Below are 14,003 nucleotides of genomic sequence, written 5' to 3'. Positions count from 1 at the left end.
GACCCTGGAGAACAATTTGTCTTTGCTAGCTGTGGTGTTATTTTTCTAGATTATGTTCGCAATTAAATTTAAAAGTAATGACAATTTCATATACATCTGTTTTCTCGAAATTGTTTTATTTTAAAAAGTTAACGGTGTATGTGTCAAGGCAAAAACATTGCTTTACGTTACAAAAAAAGTAAAGAATTTGGCAAACACATGCCAAATGTTATCGATCAAGTAACATCTATGGCAGCGAAAGGGTAGTAGGGACGAGTCACGTGGACCAAAAGTAATTACGAGTATGGACTGTCACACAAAAATGTTCCGCGAATAGTACGAATGTCGTAAGCTTTCAGAGTTTTCCCGCATTTCGACTCTGCTCTCTTGAATTCTCCTTCAAGTCAGACGAATGAAATTAAGTTTCCGGTATCGTTCGAGCTGAAACGAGCTGTGGATTTTCCGCGCATTAGTTCTTCTCGCTTCTGAAAGTAGCATGTAGTAGAATTGTTCCTGAGAGAATCTGACTTTAGCGTTCTCTGAACCCAACTTTACGTTAAATGGTACTATATTTATCAAACGATATTATTGATAAAGAAATTTTTAATGTTTGTATAATGAGAAATTTTATATGCATTTTGGATTAACTATTATCTATCTTATTAAAATTATAAACTATATTTCGCACAAACGATCCAATTTTAGTTACCATTCCATCTAATTGCTTGTATCAACGGTGGCAAGAACTTCTCTGCGTATTTCCTCCGGCAGAGGTTCCTCCCCTCTCCCTCATCCTGACAATGAATTCAATTGTCTAAAAGACTTTTCCAGCTTAAACGAATCGTAGATTTACTCCACTTGTCCGCCCATTCGCGCAGCTCGTCTCCTTCTATCTTCTTAATCGGCCAAGTTGACAGTGACAAAGTATCATTACTTCTAACGCAGTGCAGATGAATATCGCTTCATTATACTTAATAATGACAAATTAAAGCTTTTACACCGTATCTACTGTATTTATATAATCTTTTTGATTATTTCATGTTAGAAGATATATAATTTCACTACTAGCTATGTATATTATGTAAATCTCTACACAGTTTACAGAGTATCCCAGTCGCCAAGCGATGAATTAATGAGGGATTCGAGGTAAAAGCAATCCGATAATAACAGCAGAAGTTAATAAACCAAACACATTTTCGTCCGTTAATCCACTTATTTGCATACTTCTATATTTCCCATGAGGAAAATCCGGACTTTAATTACTTATTGTTAGTGGAATCTTTCTCTACATTGCACTCTTCGCGTTGTTTCGCCACGCAATCACGCTCAGTGTAATTTACCGATGATCATATAAAAAAACTTGTAGATCGAAAATCGATGCTTTATCGACAGATACGCGCAATTTCGCCTCCTCCTCTCGCATTTTGAGGATTACTCTCTCGTAGTACTATGAACTTGAATAAATACTTCTTTACATCAGTCTTGCATTCCGATACTGTCGAAAAGCGAGATTCAATTACTGAATGCATGTGATTTTTGGCAGAGTAATTATTATATCTAAATACCAAACTTTAATTATTTAACAGAATCTTTCTCTACGTTGCATTCTCCGCATTACTTCGCCATGCAATTATGCTTGAAATTAGTATAATTCACCGATAATTATATTTAAAGACTTGTAGATCGAAAATCGATGTTCTATGGACAGAAATACGTAAAATTTCGTCTCCTAGTCTCCCATTTTACTCTCGAATTGTGAATTTAAATGAACACCTACTTTTTTACGTCATGTTTCGCATTCCGATAACATCGGAAAACAAGATTCGATTACTGGCACGTGATTTTTGGTAAAACAATTATTACATCTAAAATCCGGATTTTAATTATTTAGCGAAATTCTTCTTCATTGCATCTTTTACATTGTTACTCATCGTGCAATTATGCTCTGTATAATAATTTACCGATAATTATATAAAAAATTTGAAGAGATTGAAAATCGATGTTTTATGAACAGGAATATAACATAATTTCGCCTATCTTTCTCGCATTTTACAAATTATTCTCGTAGTAAAATTGAATGAATACTTTTATACCACAATTATGCATTTCGATAATTAGTTATAAAGCAAGATTCGATTATTGATTAATACATGACTTTCGACAGAGCAATTATTACATCAATGGTATTACAAAATCGCATTAGGATTAGAATTTCTAGCTAATGATGTAGTTTAAGCCAGTAGCCGATTCTGCCATTAGATACTCTCGAGGTATACAATGCAATGTGCCTTGTATCCCTAATCCTTGGAATCGGACCTGTTCATTGAATCTCGTACGGTAGTTGGCACTCGCGTCAGTATATAATTCGCTATTCACAAGTGTCAGTATATAATTCGTTATTCGTTTAAACAAATTGTAAATGTTTGGTACAAAATTGTGAAAAAGCTATTCATGATAGATTCTTGAAAATTGCAATTGCAAAAATACATGTTGTAAAAAAAGCAAGATATTAACGTGGCTACAAATATTATTACATGAATTTAAGCATATGTCAACCTAATTTTAATATGTACTTTCATTTTTATAGTACTCCTATTTATGGTTGATTTTTTCTAATAAATACTGTCAAAATCAATTGTAACACATACCAATGCGATTTTTGTTTTGTGTACGTTATTTGCAAATGTATCTATTGACATATTTCGGTACACAACGTATTCGCTGGTGCACCGTATGCCACTTGGAAAACTGAAGTGGGCTTTTTGTTTCTAAAATTGAAGTTCGAATGTGGAGATATTAAAAATAACCAAGGTGTAAACTGGGGACTGAAATGCGATCGATATGAATTTAATTAAAATCCAGTCACTCGAAGTTTACAGTACTTTGTTCCACATGGAACGTTTCAATATACACGCAGAGATATATCTCCGTCTGGCCAGCTTGGCCAAGCATGACGATATGTGTGCCGATATCCATTTATCGCTCGCAGTTATGAATGTTCGATATATCCACGCACGGATGTATGAAGATAACGAAAGGCTTGATAGCTGTGGCAATCCATCTAATTTTATGGAATCGATTGGTGTAGCGATTAAATCTGTCTTACTAACGTCGTCTGTGTCAGGGATTATATATATGTTCGTTAAATTATATACCTACACATTTTTTGTCAGTAATCAATTGTTCTACATTTAAAAAAGTTTAAAACTATTATTATATTGTGAAAAAAGGATGAAACAAATATATCGTAGTTACGTAGATTGACAAAAATGTTTTGTTTTCTTATCCTACGCGTGAAAACTTCGTGCTGGATGAAAGTACGGCGTTGAAAAATACGAAACATTTATTTTTTTTACACATGGTTTTATACAGTTTTGTCATAAAATACATAATGTTGTAATTTTTAGAGGAAATATTTTCTTGTGGTAGAAAAATTTTTTCACGGAATGAAACGGCACCCTTTAATTTGAGAAAGCTATTGTTTCTCATTTTTTATAAGGTAATATACACTTGAGACAAAAACTCAAGACTGAACTGCATTCATCATTCTGTTTGGATGATAAATTTTATACTTAAATGTCTAAATCGTTCCGTAATCTATAATTCCATAAAAAATAACGTTGATATTCTTTTTAATACTGTAACAAGATATCATTAAAGATAACCTAAATTGGCTTTGTCTTTCACGTTGAAGAATTTACTTTGTATTTTATGAGAGAAGTGCTGTTAATTATAAATATAAATTACTAGTAGAATAAATTTCCTTTATTTTTTCAAAGTTTAATGCTTTTATTTTCTAGTCTGTATTGCATCGCATTTATATGAAGACATAAATGTAAACGATTTAAAAAATTTCTTGTAGCAGTTCTTTGAAAAGCACTCTTTTATGCATTCCGTGCTATTAATCCTTCAAAGCTATTAAGCACTGGATAAATTATAAAATCTTCTATTTGCAAACTCACTTTACTTCCATCTTAATATGAGTAACTTTATCCTAAGTTCCATAATTAAATACACTTTTCATTAATAAAATATTCATAATTTCTTATTAAATTAAGATTGTAGTTATCGCGTCTGCATTTTATATCTATTTATTTATTTTAATTAAAGATCAGAAACTATTTATAGATATCCAAGGCTTTACTGTATATTTATTCCATTTGAAATTTCTATCTAATTAAATTTATTTATGTATTTATTTTCAAAGGAAATAAAATATTTCAAGAATATCACGCGTAATGATCGATTAATTGAATAATAAATTAAACAAGTATAAAGATTTGCAATTCATATAAACAATATAGGTATTTATCCTTAAAATGACTTTGTATATTTACGAGCTTAACTCTGCACCTCTAGAGGCAGCGAATAATTTTATCTTATTCGCTCATATTTCATCTATTGAATAATTTATCGGTTTCAGAAACACGTGCACGCATAAAGTACTCGTACATGAAACAGCTTTGTTTGAAGAATACATCTCCCCAGAAAATTAAAGATTAATATATTTTTAGAATTGTCGTATACTCGAAGTCATATTAAACCTATTTTAACGTTTAAATACATTCTCGCGAAAGCTAAAAATCATATAAATATTTAGCGGCCTCAGATATCGATCAAATAGTTATTAATAGAAAATATCTATTTTATAATTATTTCTATATAAAGAAATAAAATTGCTTTTGCCAAATTAATCAAATCAATTTTGGACACGTATACGTTAACGGTCGATAAACGAGATTTTGCAACATGCAGAGGTGCAAGATCGGTTTAATGGCTTGTATAGTCGGCTACCGCATTGCCCGACGCAGTTTGCTGTGTTAGTAGGCCGCCCTAGTCTTCATTTTGCTCGAGGAGACAAATGGTGCTCGGCAATCTTGTTCAGTAAACGTCATACGCAAAGAAAATTTTATTTACAGAGTAATTCTTTATATTCGCACTTGCAACTTTAAGAAATAACTTTGATGTCATTGTAGTATTCTTTCATGGAAAGAACGATTCTGTTAAATTATTTAAAAATCTATATATAGACTTAAAAATAATAATTGTAACGAACCATCAAAATAATTAAATAGGAATCTCAAGCATAATAAACAATGCTGCAAGAAGTTTTGACATTTTAGCAACCAGTTTAACCATTTTACATAATTATTTTGATGAGTAATGGTCCAACAAAATTATTTTCAGATCTGTATCTATAATAGCTAAATTTTAAGATACTTCAGCAAAATCATTCTTTTCGTGTTCCATTGCTTCTTTTCAGTCTTGGCTTACACAATATTCTATGTTTAAAAAAAAAAGACAATTTTTGTATCACAATTCCAATTTGCCGCATCACAAGTTCGACAATAAACAATACAAAGAGCTAAATGGAAACAATTACGAAGGATAGTTAGCTCGCGGTTTGTGGCCAGGTCATGGTGATCTGCAAAGATGCAAGGCTGCATGGAGTACAGCTTAATAGCGAGTAGCTGGCTCGCTTCGAGTTCGTAGTCGTGGAAGGCCAATCCTGACTACGGTACCAAACTTGGTCTAGGATTTAGCCTCGGGAGATAAGTGGTCCTTGTCGGGTTCACAAGGTAGAGCGTAGTTTCCCGGCAGGGTCATCGCCAGGAACACGCCGGTGCTTCGCTCAAACTCAAACTATCGCTCGGGCAAATCGGTTGCACGGCCGACACCAACTATTCTCCTCTCATTCGCCATTGGGTTGTCGTTTCCCTTTGCCTCCCACCTCATTACATTTCCGGGTTTAAATGGGACGACGCATTACGTCGGCTTACCTATCATCGTTCCTACCTACAATATCTGCAGTTCTGATACCACCCGAAAACTGACCCAATCCCGTTCATTCATAGATCCGCTCATCCGGCCATACAACTATCTCAAAATCGATTCTCTGAGCAGCGGTCAATTAAATGACCGTTTAATTTGAAATAGTCTCGTTAAATTGACGTGGAATACTATCATATTATTAATATCATAAGTAAATATAGTAATTTTGTAATGACTTGATCCTTATTTTCACTTTCTTCTCGTTAAATTGATTATAATATTATTCATAGATTTTAATCAACAACTTATTATTTATTTATCATTTATTGATAAAAAAAGATTTGAATTAAAAAAAAAGATCATTCAACAGAGAGCTTAGAGTTTTAGTAAATTTGAACATTTTAAATAGAATATTACTCATATGTGCTCTCTATTCTCTCTCTCTTAGATTAAAATAATTATAGATAATTCAATTAAATTTACAATTTAGTAAGTTTACGGCACAATCTATTTCATATTAGATTAAAAACAATATTAATTACAGTTATAGATTTTAAATTAATTACAGTATTATAGAAGTGAATTTAAGTGCAATGTTACTTTACGTAATTGCTTTAGTAATTGTTTCTAGCGACATGAGAATTCCGTACATATTTTACTTTGTTTACTGACATATGTTAAGCGAAGCAAATCTGTCTTTAAACAAGTACAGTTTGTACTCTTGAGCACTCGCCTGCAAGTGAGTTAAAGCCACTGATTGACCATGTGGTGATCATGGAATAGGAATTCTGACAACAGAAATCAGAATAAGTGTTGCGGTCCATCTTCTAGAGATATACAAAATGTTCCGTTTTTAAAAAATACGTCTAGAACTGAAAAAGAATAATTTCAAAAAATTATTCTAAACAATTTGATTTTTCAAGGAGCAGAATGTTATGTATTTTTAATCTTGATATATTTCGCGCGCGCGCGCGATAAAATGTAAAATAACTTTTAAAATATTTATTTTTCCACATATTGAAACTTTACTTTAAGGCTTTAATATGTATAATGATATTCATAAAAATAAATTTAACAAATCTCTGTTTAAAACATTATTACAAAAACATTTTCTCTTTCTTTTTCTCTCTTTAAAATGATTGTATTTAAATAGTGATCTGCAAAGATAAAATGTAATATATTTAAATATATATTATTTAAAATGGGACACACTGTACAGAGAGTGGTAAGTGAAAACATGGAACATCACTAGCATATATTGATATTCATTAACAATTCAATTCATTCTATGAGGGTGTTATTAATCTGTACTCATCGATTAATCGAGTCAACAATTTAAACATAATTTATTGTTGATATAATATTAAAATCAGTGAATACTACAATAGATTAACACTTAATAATGCATTAATTTGCATGCCTAACCACATGAATTCCATACATTAATCGTATTATTAATTATGTTATGTCGTTTAACAATATTGTAATATTAAATTGGTTCTCTTTCTCTTTTTCCCTTTCTTCCTTTGTTTGTTTCTCTTTATTTGAGTCAATTTATTGTCACAAAGATTATCTCTCTTACGGTATAATCATAAAATATGACTATGGCACACAATTTTATGGCTATTAACAATGGTGACATATTGGCACAAAATTAAAAAGCATCATAATTGCAACGCTGTAATTATTTGGTTGAATATATAATTGTGATATCAAAACGATAATGGAAGTGTAATCCGATATGTGAATTGGTTACATTATATTTCCGAAAATTTCCGATTTTGATTAATTTTTATTATCTGTATACTTTTTTGAACAGTTACACAGTAAAGTGTTGTTTGTAGTTTAATATATAGAAGTTTATACTTCTCAGTCTTTATAACTCGAGAAGTTTGCTGGCTACTTCGGTGCTTCGCCTACAAAGAAAGTATTTCGTACTCTCTTCCTTTGCATCTCAATTGTCAAACTATTTCCGCACGCTGAGAGTGCGTGCCTTCATGCAGAAGTACAAAAGAAAATATATAAAGTTTTTGCAAGAGAAAGACTAAGTTGTATACTTGAAAATGCGATACCTACTACTTGTTATAATAACAGTTTTATTTATTGGTTGATTTTTATGGTAACTTATTTTCTTATTTAAACATTATCTAATACATTTCCATCTTCCGGTTATTTGTTCTTTCATGTTGATATCTTTCATATTGATAGAAATTAAAGAAAATTTTATATACATTATTTTTCATATTGGGAAATATGACTAATAGTATATTTTTTATAATACAACGACGCGATGATAAAATAGAATTACTGAAATTTTCAATTTAAATTCTATTCAGATTCTATTCAGGTATTCAAGAAATCTTTACTTCTCTTTAAATTTATTTAAATGTAATTAAATTAATTTCTACAAAATAACGGTAATATACAAGCTTAAAATAGATGACAATTTTATTAATCTAAAGTTAATTCCATATACTATTCGAAACGTTTCGGCTCTTACAGTAGTCCTCTTCAGTCGTTACAAATAAAATTAAATTATAGAAACAAATTAAATTAAAAATAAATTAAATAACTATCGCTGTCAGTTAAAAAAGTACCGCATGATGTATAACGCATGGTGCAATGTAGTCGAAAGAAGTCATGATTTAATTCGATAATGTCACAATTGTATCCTCAATGTTAGTAATAATCTTTTTTTTATTCGTTCAAGTAACGAAAGAGAGGAAGGCGCCATGTGTGAAATCAATAATTAAAAAGAGTAACGTCATGACTAATTATAAAATTAAAAGTTGTTCTGAGAGGATGTGTAAATTGTATAAAACGCTCCACAGCACGTGCTATCTGTGTGATGGTCGAAAATAGATACTATAAGAGTCGAAACGTTTCGAATAGTATATGGAATTAACTTTAGATTAATAAAATTGTCATCTATTTTAAGCTTGCATATTACCGTTATTTTGTCATTGTTTAAAACATAATAAGCGTTTAAATTTTAAACAGAGAATTATTTGAAAGGCATAAAACCACCAGATGTTAGACGCTATTATTTTATATTTCAATTGAATTACATTAATCTTTCAATTGATTTCACTTAAATAAACGTTTCGGTCTTCCATTAGACCATCTTCAGTATTAACATCATTTTCCTACGCATATGCATATATTCGACAAACAATTTTGAATTTAAAACACGTTATATCGTATAAAATTGATCACGTCAAAACGCTCGTTTAAAATAAATAAATTTTCTCAGAAGAATTAAATAAAACAGTGTAAATAGTCCAAATTTTGTTTCGTCTTATGCTCCAGTAGAATTTGTTTAATATTACGATTAATGAGATCATCCACGATTTGTCTTTAATTATTGCACACAAAGTTTCCTGATTCTAATAACATGAATGTTGTTAATTGATTATACTAATTTAATTTAAAAACCAATAAATAAAAAATATCTGTGTTACAATGAACTTTCAATAATATTCTCAAGACGTGGATAACTGTTATCACAATTCAACGAGTGAAGACAATGTTCCCCTCTAATCATGACAGACGCTTTATAAACAATTTACGTAGAGAAGACAATAGAGAGGGTACCTCAAGTTTAAATTTTAATTTAAGTTAATTTCAGTTTCTTAAATAAACATATATAAATAGTGAAAGATAAAGAAATTACTAGTAGAATATTTTCTGTAACGTTAGATACTCCTCATAGTAAGCGAAATGGTGAAATATCATCCTCATGTATTCTACATGAATTTAATTAATATTCACTACCTCGAAATACATTATGCATTTGACCGCATTATGAGAAATGAAAATATTTTCACGCAAACGTAATCTCTGCTACCGTCATATGTGAATATTTGTTTTTGTAATTGTCACTATATTACATGATTCGGCTTTAGTGACCACTCATTTTTTGAAAAAACATGACGAAAGTTAAATAATTGGCCAATCTGTAAATTTTTTATGTTTGTTTTAAAGGATAGGAAATTTACTTATGCAGAGAGAAATTTTTCATTGCAGGAGTGGCGTTAATTGCAAATGGTCTTCGTTTATCTAAGGAAAAATGGGACAAATTCCTTCACAAAAAGAAACAGAATTATGGGTCGTATATAAGATAGCGACGCCAGCGAACGAACAAACATTAATGAATAAAAACAGAGTTTATTTTTATTTCGTGACTATGTAATATAATTGTATCTTTTCTATTGTACAGGTGAGTAATAAAGATTTGTTTATTAAGGGAATTAGATGTGGCGAATGGTACCTCGAGTACCTCGGTCATTATCGCGATGCGCCTCGTTGTTTCAGCGCTTCTCCGAAAACAGCACGCCGGAACTAAACTGAGATAACGACGTGCTTTCGTAGCGCGCTTTAGACGCGAGCACGATGGAGAGGCTGGGCCCTTGGAGTCACAGCGCAGTCGTGTACAGAGCTATGCACCCAGCAAAACTACATTATGATTTAATTAAAATCAAACCTCTCGCTTGCCACGCGGCACCGTGAACGTGCTCGCACCGTTTTGAGATATAAAGAGGGTGGATAGGTAGATCTTTTTGTTATGACACTGCGTGCTAGCTGGACGCAAAACTGTCGGCCAATTAGCGTATCTTTTTCCCTCTTCCTCTTACCAATTCTGCTGCGACTCAATAAACTTTTCCATTATCAAATTTAATTAAAGCCCCCGTATTCTGTGCGTTGCACATCTATCTCCGACAAACCTTCCTGTAAACGTAATGAATTTAACAGAGCGATAATGAAACCATACGTAGAAACGAGTCACATATTGCAGAAACGTTTCTCATAAATTCAAATTTGTTTCAATCTATCAGGATTTTTGAGAATTTGATGTACGACATTAATGGAGATTGATATAGTTTGTAAAGCGATAAAAAGAAAAAAACAGATGTCAATGTTGAGTAACGGAGGAAAGACAAAGATTTAAAGAAATGAGAGAAACTAATCTCATCATTATTCACGCTGGTAGAGTTTTCGCGGATATTGAGATCTCCATTATAAACATGTTTACAATATATATCTTTAAGTTATCTCTTTCTATAATTTTCGCTCATTTTCCCGGCAACTGGAATAATATAATCTTGTGCGCTTCTATTTTGTGATAAAGTCCGAATGATAGAGCATCCATACGTGCTGTATACATTTTAATTAAATTGCCCAGCGTTTCCAAATATACGTAAATTTAATAGGCGGTGCTTCCATTGGAGAATTGGAATTATAGCAGAATATCAATTTAATTAAAATTATAAAAATATTTGAGTACTTTTTATTATACTACAAATATTTTAATATAATGTAACAAAAATTTTGTAGAAAATATTTCGTCTAGCTTTTATTTTTATAATGCGAGAGATATATAACAAGCAATATATCTGCACATTTGCATTTATCGATAATGTTCAATGATTTTGACGAACATCGCATCGCGCTTGCCTCGCGAAAGCCCGAGGTATACATGCGAAAACAGTTTCAAGCGTAACTTTGCACGTTTAGGCATCCCATTTGTTTAAATTTTTTTTTACCATGATCGTATTTTACACGCGTTCCGCGCCACGGCCGTACTGTGCACAGCATCGACTACTTTTTCGTCCCCTCGCACGAAAATTACAGTTTCCACAGAGTTTCGTCGTTAAGTACAGCCTGCACATCCGTGTTATAATGTCGGAACCCATGTCCCTACTGACGAAACTTACGACTCCGGTAATACGTTTTCCATTACCAGTGTCCCCGTTGTGAAATGCTCGATTTACTTTTATCCCTTAGCAGAAAAAAAAAGAACTGATCGCTCTCTGCAACATTTAGCCGGGCATGAGCCGCTACAACTCCTGCATGCGCCGTTTTATACTGCATAAACTCTGTTTTCGAATAAATTCCGTAATTATAAAATACATTTTGAATTAATCAGTACAAAAATTCGAATTAATTTGAATAACTACATAATTCTTACATATATTCAGTGCAATAAATATAATTTTAATATCATTACACTGAATATATGTGTGTGTAATGATATTAAAATAAATAATTTTCACACACAAAGAATTTATTATTCCACGATACAATGCTTACATAATTTATTATTTTCATGGCTCGTTCTTTGATAAAAATTAGATATAGGCACTATCACATTCATTCGATGATTTATTCATTTATTGATACGTTCACGTGTGATCATTGTGTCTGGGTGCTCTCAAATATTATAAAATAACCTCTAAATGAAAAAGAAATCTAAAAAATTCAACACATTGTTAACAAAAGTCAGAAAAGTATAACAAAGATACATGATAAGAATGATTGGTGTAGTGTTAGATTACATATTAATCAACGATGATCATTGGTGGTGTATAGTAACGATGATGGTGGAGACATTTGTCGAGCACAGCCGCTACATTTCTCTCTTCAGTGAAACCGTCGAAGAAGAAGAGCAGGCGTGTATTTATTCCCTCAGTTATCAGAAAACGATAGACACTGTGAAAACGCTGTCGAAACAAGATCCAGAGAAATGTCCTGCTGTCGAGAGTATCTGTCATTACGCGAATACGGTCTTAAGCGAAAACAATGGCCATCTCTCTACTTGGCTGGTTGCACGGCTCATAAAGTATCTGATCTATCGCGTCAAAACCAAGTACGTTGGAAGACTTAAAGTAGAGGCGGATCTAGACTGCAAAATTAATGAAGAATGTCGGGCAATTCAGAATACTGATAGCTCAAATAAACGATATATGCCAGTTGTCATTTTTTTTCATTTCAAGAACATTAAAGACAAGTTTTTAACAATATGTAGCTATGTCATATGTGGAGATAAAAATGGCCCAATTTAACGGTAACTTACTCGATAAATTATGGTAAATTGTCAAGTAATTTTGGGAAGTTAAGTGATAAAATAGTACCTAATTTAACAAAAATTACAAAAACTAAAAATTTTGATACAAAATTCAAAAGAAGTATTTAGCCTTTGAGATAAATAAATTAAAATACTTTAAATTAAAATATAATAAAAAGGAGCAGGAAATGTCTTAAATTACAAAATTCAAATAAACATCAAAAAGAACGTATAAGAGTCAAGGTGTTAAAAAATTATAAATGTCACATAATAAATACGAATAAGATTTAATAAGAATTGAAAAACATTACATGTTTCGGCTTTTTATTAAGCCTTCTTCAGATGCTACTTAACAAAATTTACGCAGTTCTTTAGGATATCCATTATTTAGTCGATAATTTACGATGGTACATGATAACATTGAGAGTTCGATGAATGTCTTCCAAGAGAACGAAACATCTTTCTCAATAGATTAACAAATTGAATGTTTGAATGTTTTTCAATTCTTATTAAATCTTATTTGTATTTATTATGTGACATCTATAATTTTTTAACACGTTGACTCTTATACGTCCTTTTTGATGTTTATTTGAATTTTGTAATTTAAGAGTCCTGATTCTTTTTATTATATTTTAATTTAATTTCACGCTGACTGTAATTATGCGTTCTGCACATTTTTCATATTTTGACTTTATTAGAGTAAATTTTGGTAATCATACAACTAGATTACTCAAATCATGGATAAAATTTCGTAGACTTAACCTTAAAAGTATTTTACACATTAGATTCCTAAAAGATTGTATTAGGCAAAATCATATCATATCACGACACTTAGAAAGATCGATAAATTGTAAGATTAATTTCCATCATCATAATTCTTCTCGCAAATTCCAACACTACAAAGAAATTTTTATTAAGAAAACGTTGTTGACAGAACTTAATGACACTCATAGAAAGAATGATTATTACAAAAGAAAGGTTCTTTACTTGGCAAGCACATTGTCTTATTACTTACCTATTAATATTTGCGATGAGTTTCTAAATACACATAAACAGAAAAAGTACATCCTTCGTGACATTAAACCTATCAAGGTATCGATTGAGTTGAACAAAAATTCACATGAAATTTCTTCACAACATAATACAGACAGATCACAAATTGTTGCTAATAATAATCTTGTTTCCACGATGAAACTTCCTTCTCAAAATTTATGTGTTACACCCATTGATTCTCAATCCCTTAATAATAATATTTTGGATATTCCTCAGTCCATTTTTCCTGATTCCTTTCATGATTCACATTTTTCAAATTCTCTGTCTACTGTTAGGGAAAAATGGTTCGTCAATCTTTCATCTGTTTCCATTCCTCATGACATTCAATGTCTTTTGCAGTTAGGCAATAATTTTG

General features: G+C 31.3%; 1 protein-coding gene across 1 annotated transcript; it reads left to right on the top strand.

The window, feature by feature from the left end:
* The first annotated feature begins 3,246 nt into the window (after positions 1-3,246).
* Positions 3,247-12,593, top strand: LOC108767576 (uncharacterized). The gene is made up of 2 exons (XM_018517522.1): positions 3,247-3,250; positions 12,062-12,593. Exon 2 carries the CDS (start codon positions 12,063-12,065, stop codon positions 12,591-12,593), a length of 531 nt encoding a protein of 176 aa, XP_018373024.1. The 5' UTR covers positions 3,247-3,250; position 12,062.
* Positions 12,594-14,003: the final 1,410 nt, after the last annotated feature.

This window comes from Trachymyrmex cornetzi, unplaced genomic scaffold, assembly GCF_001594075.2.
Source record: "Trachymyrmex cornetzi isolate Tcor2-1 unplaced genomic scaffold, Tcor1.1 scaffold694, whole genome shotgun sequence".
Classification (NCBI taxonomy): Eukaryota; Metazoa; Arthropoda; class Insecta; order Hymenoptera; family Formicidae; genus Trachymyrmex; species Trachymyrmex cornetzi.
This window is presented reverse-complemented; position numbering and strand designations above follow the sequence as displayed.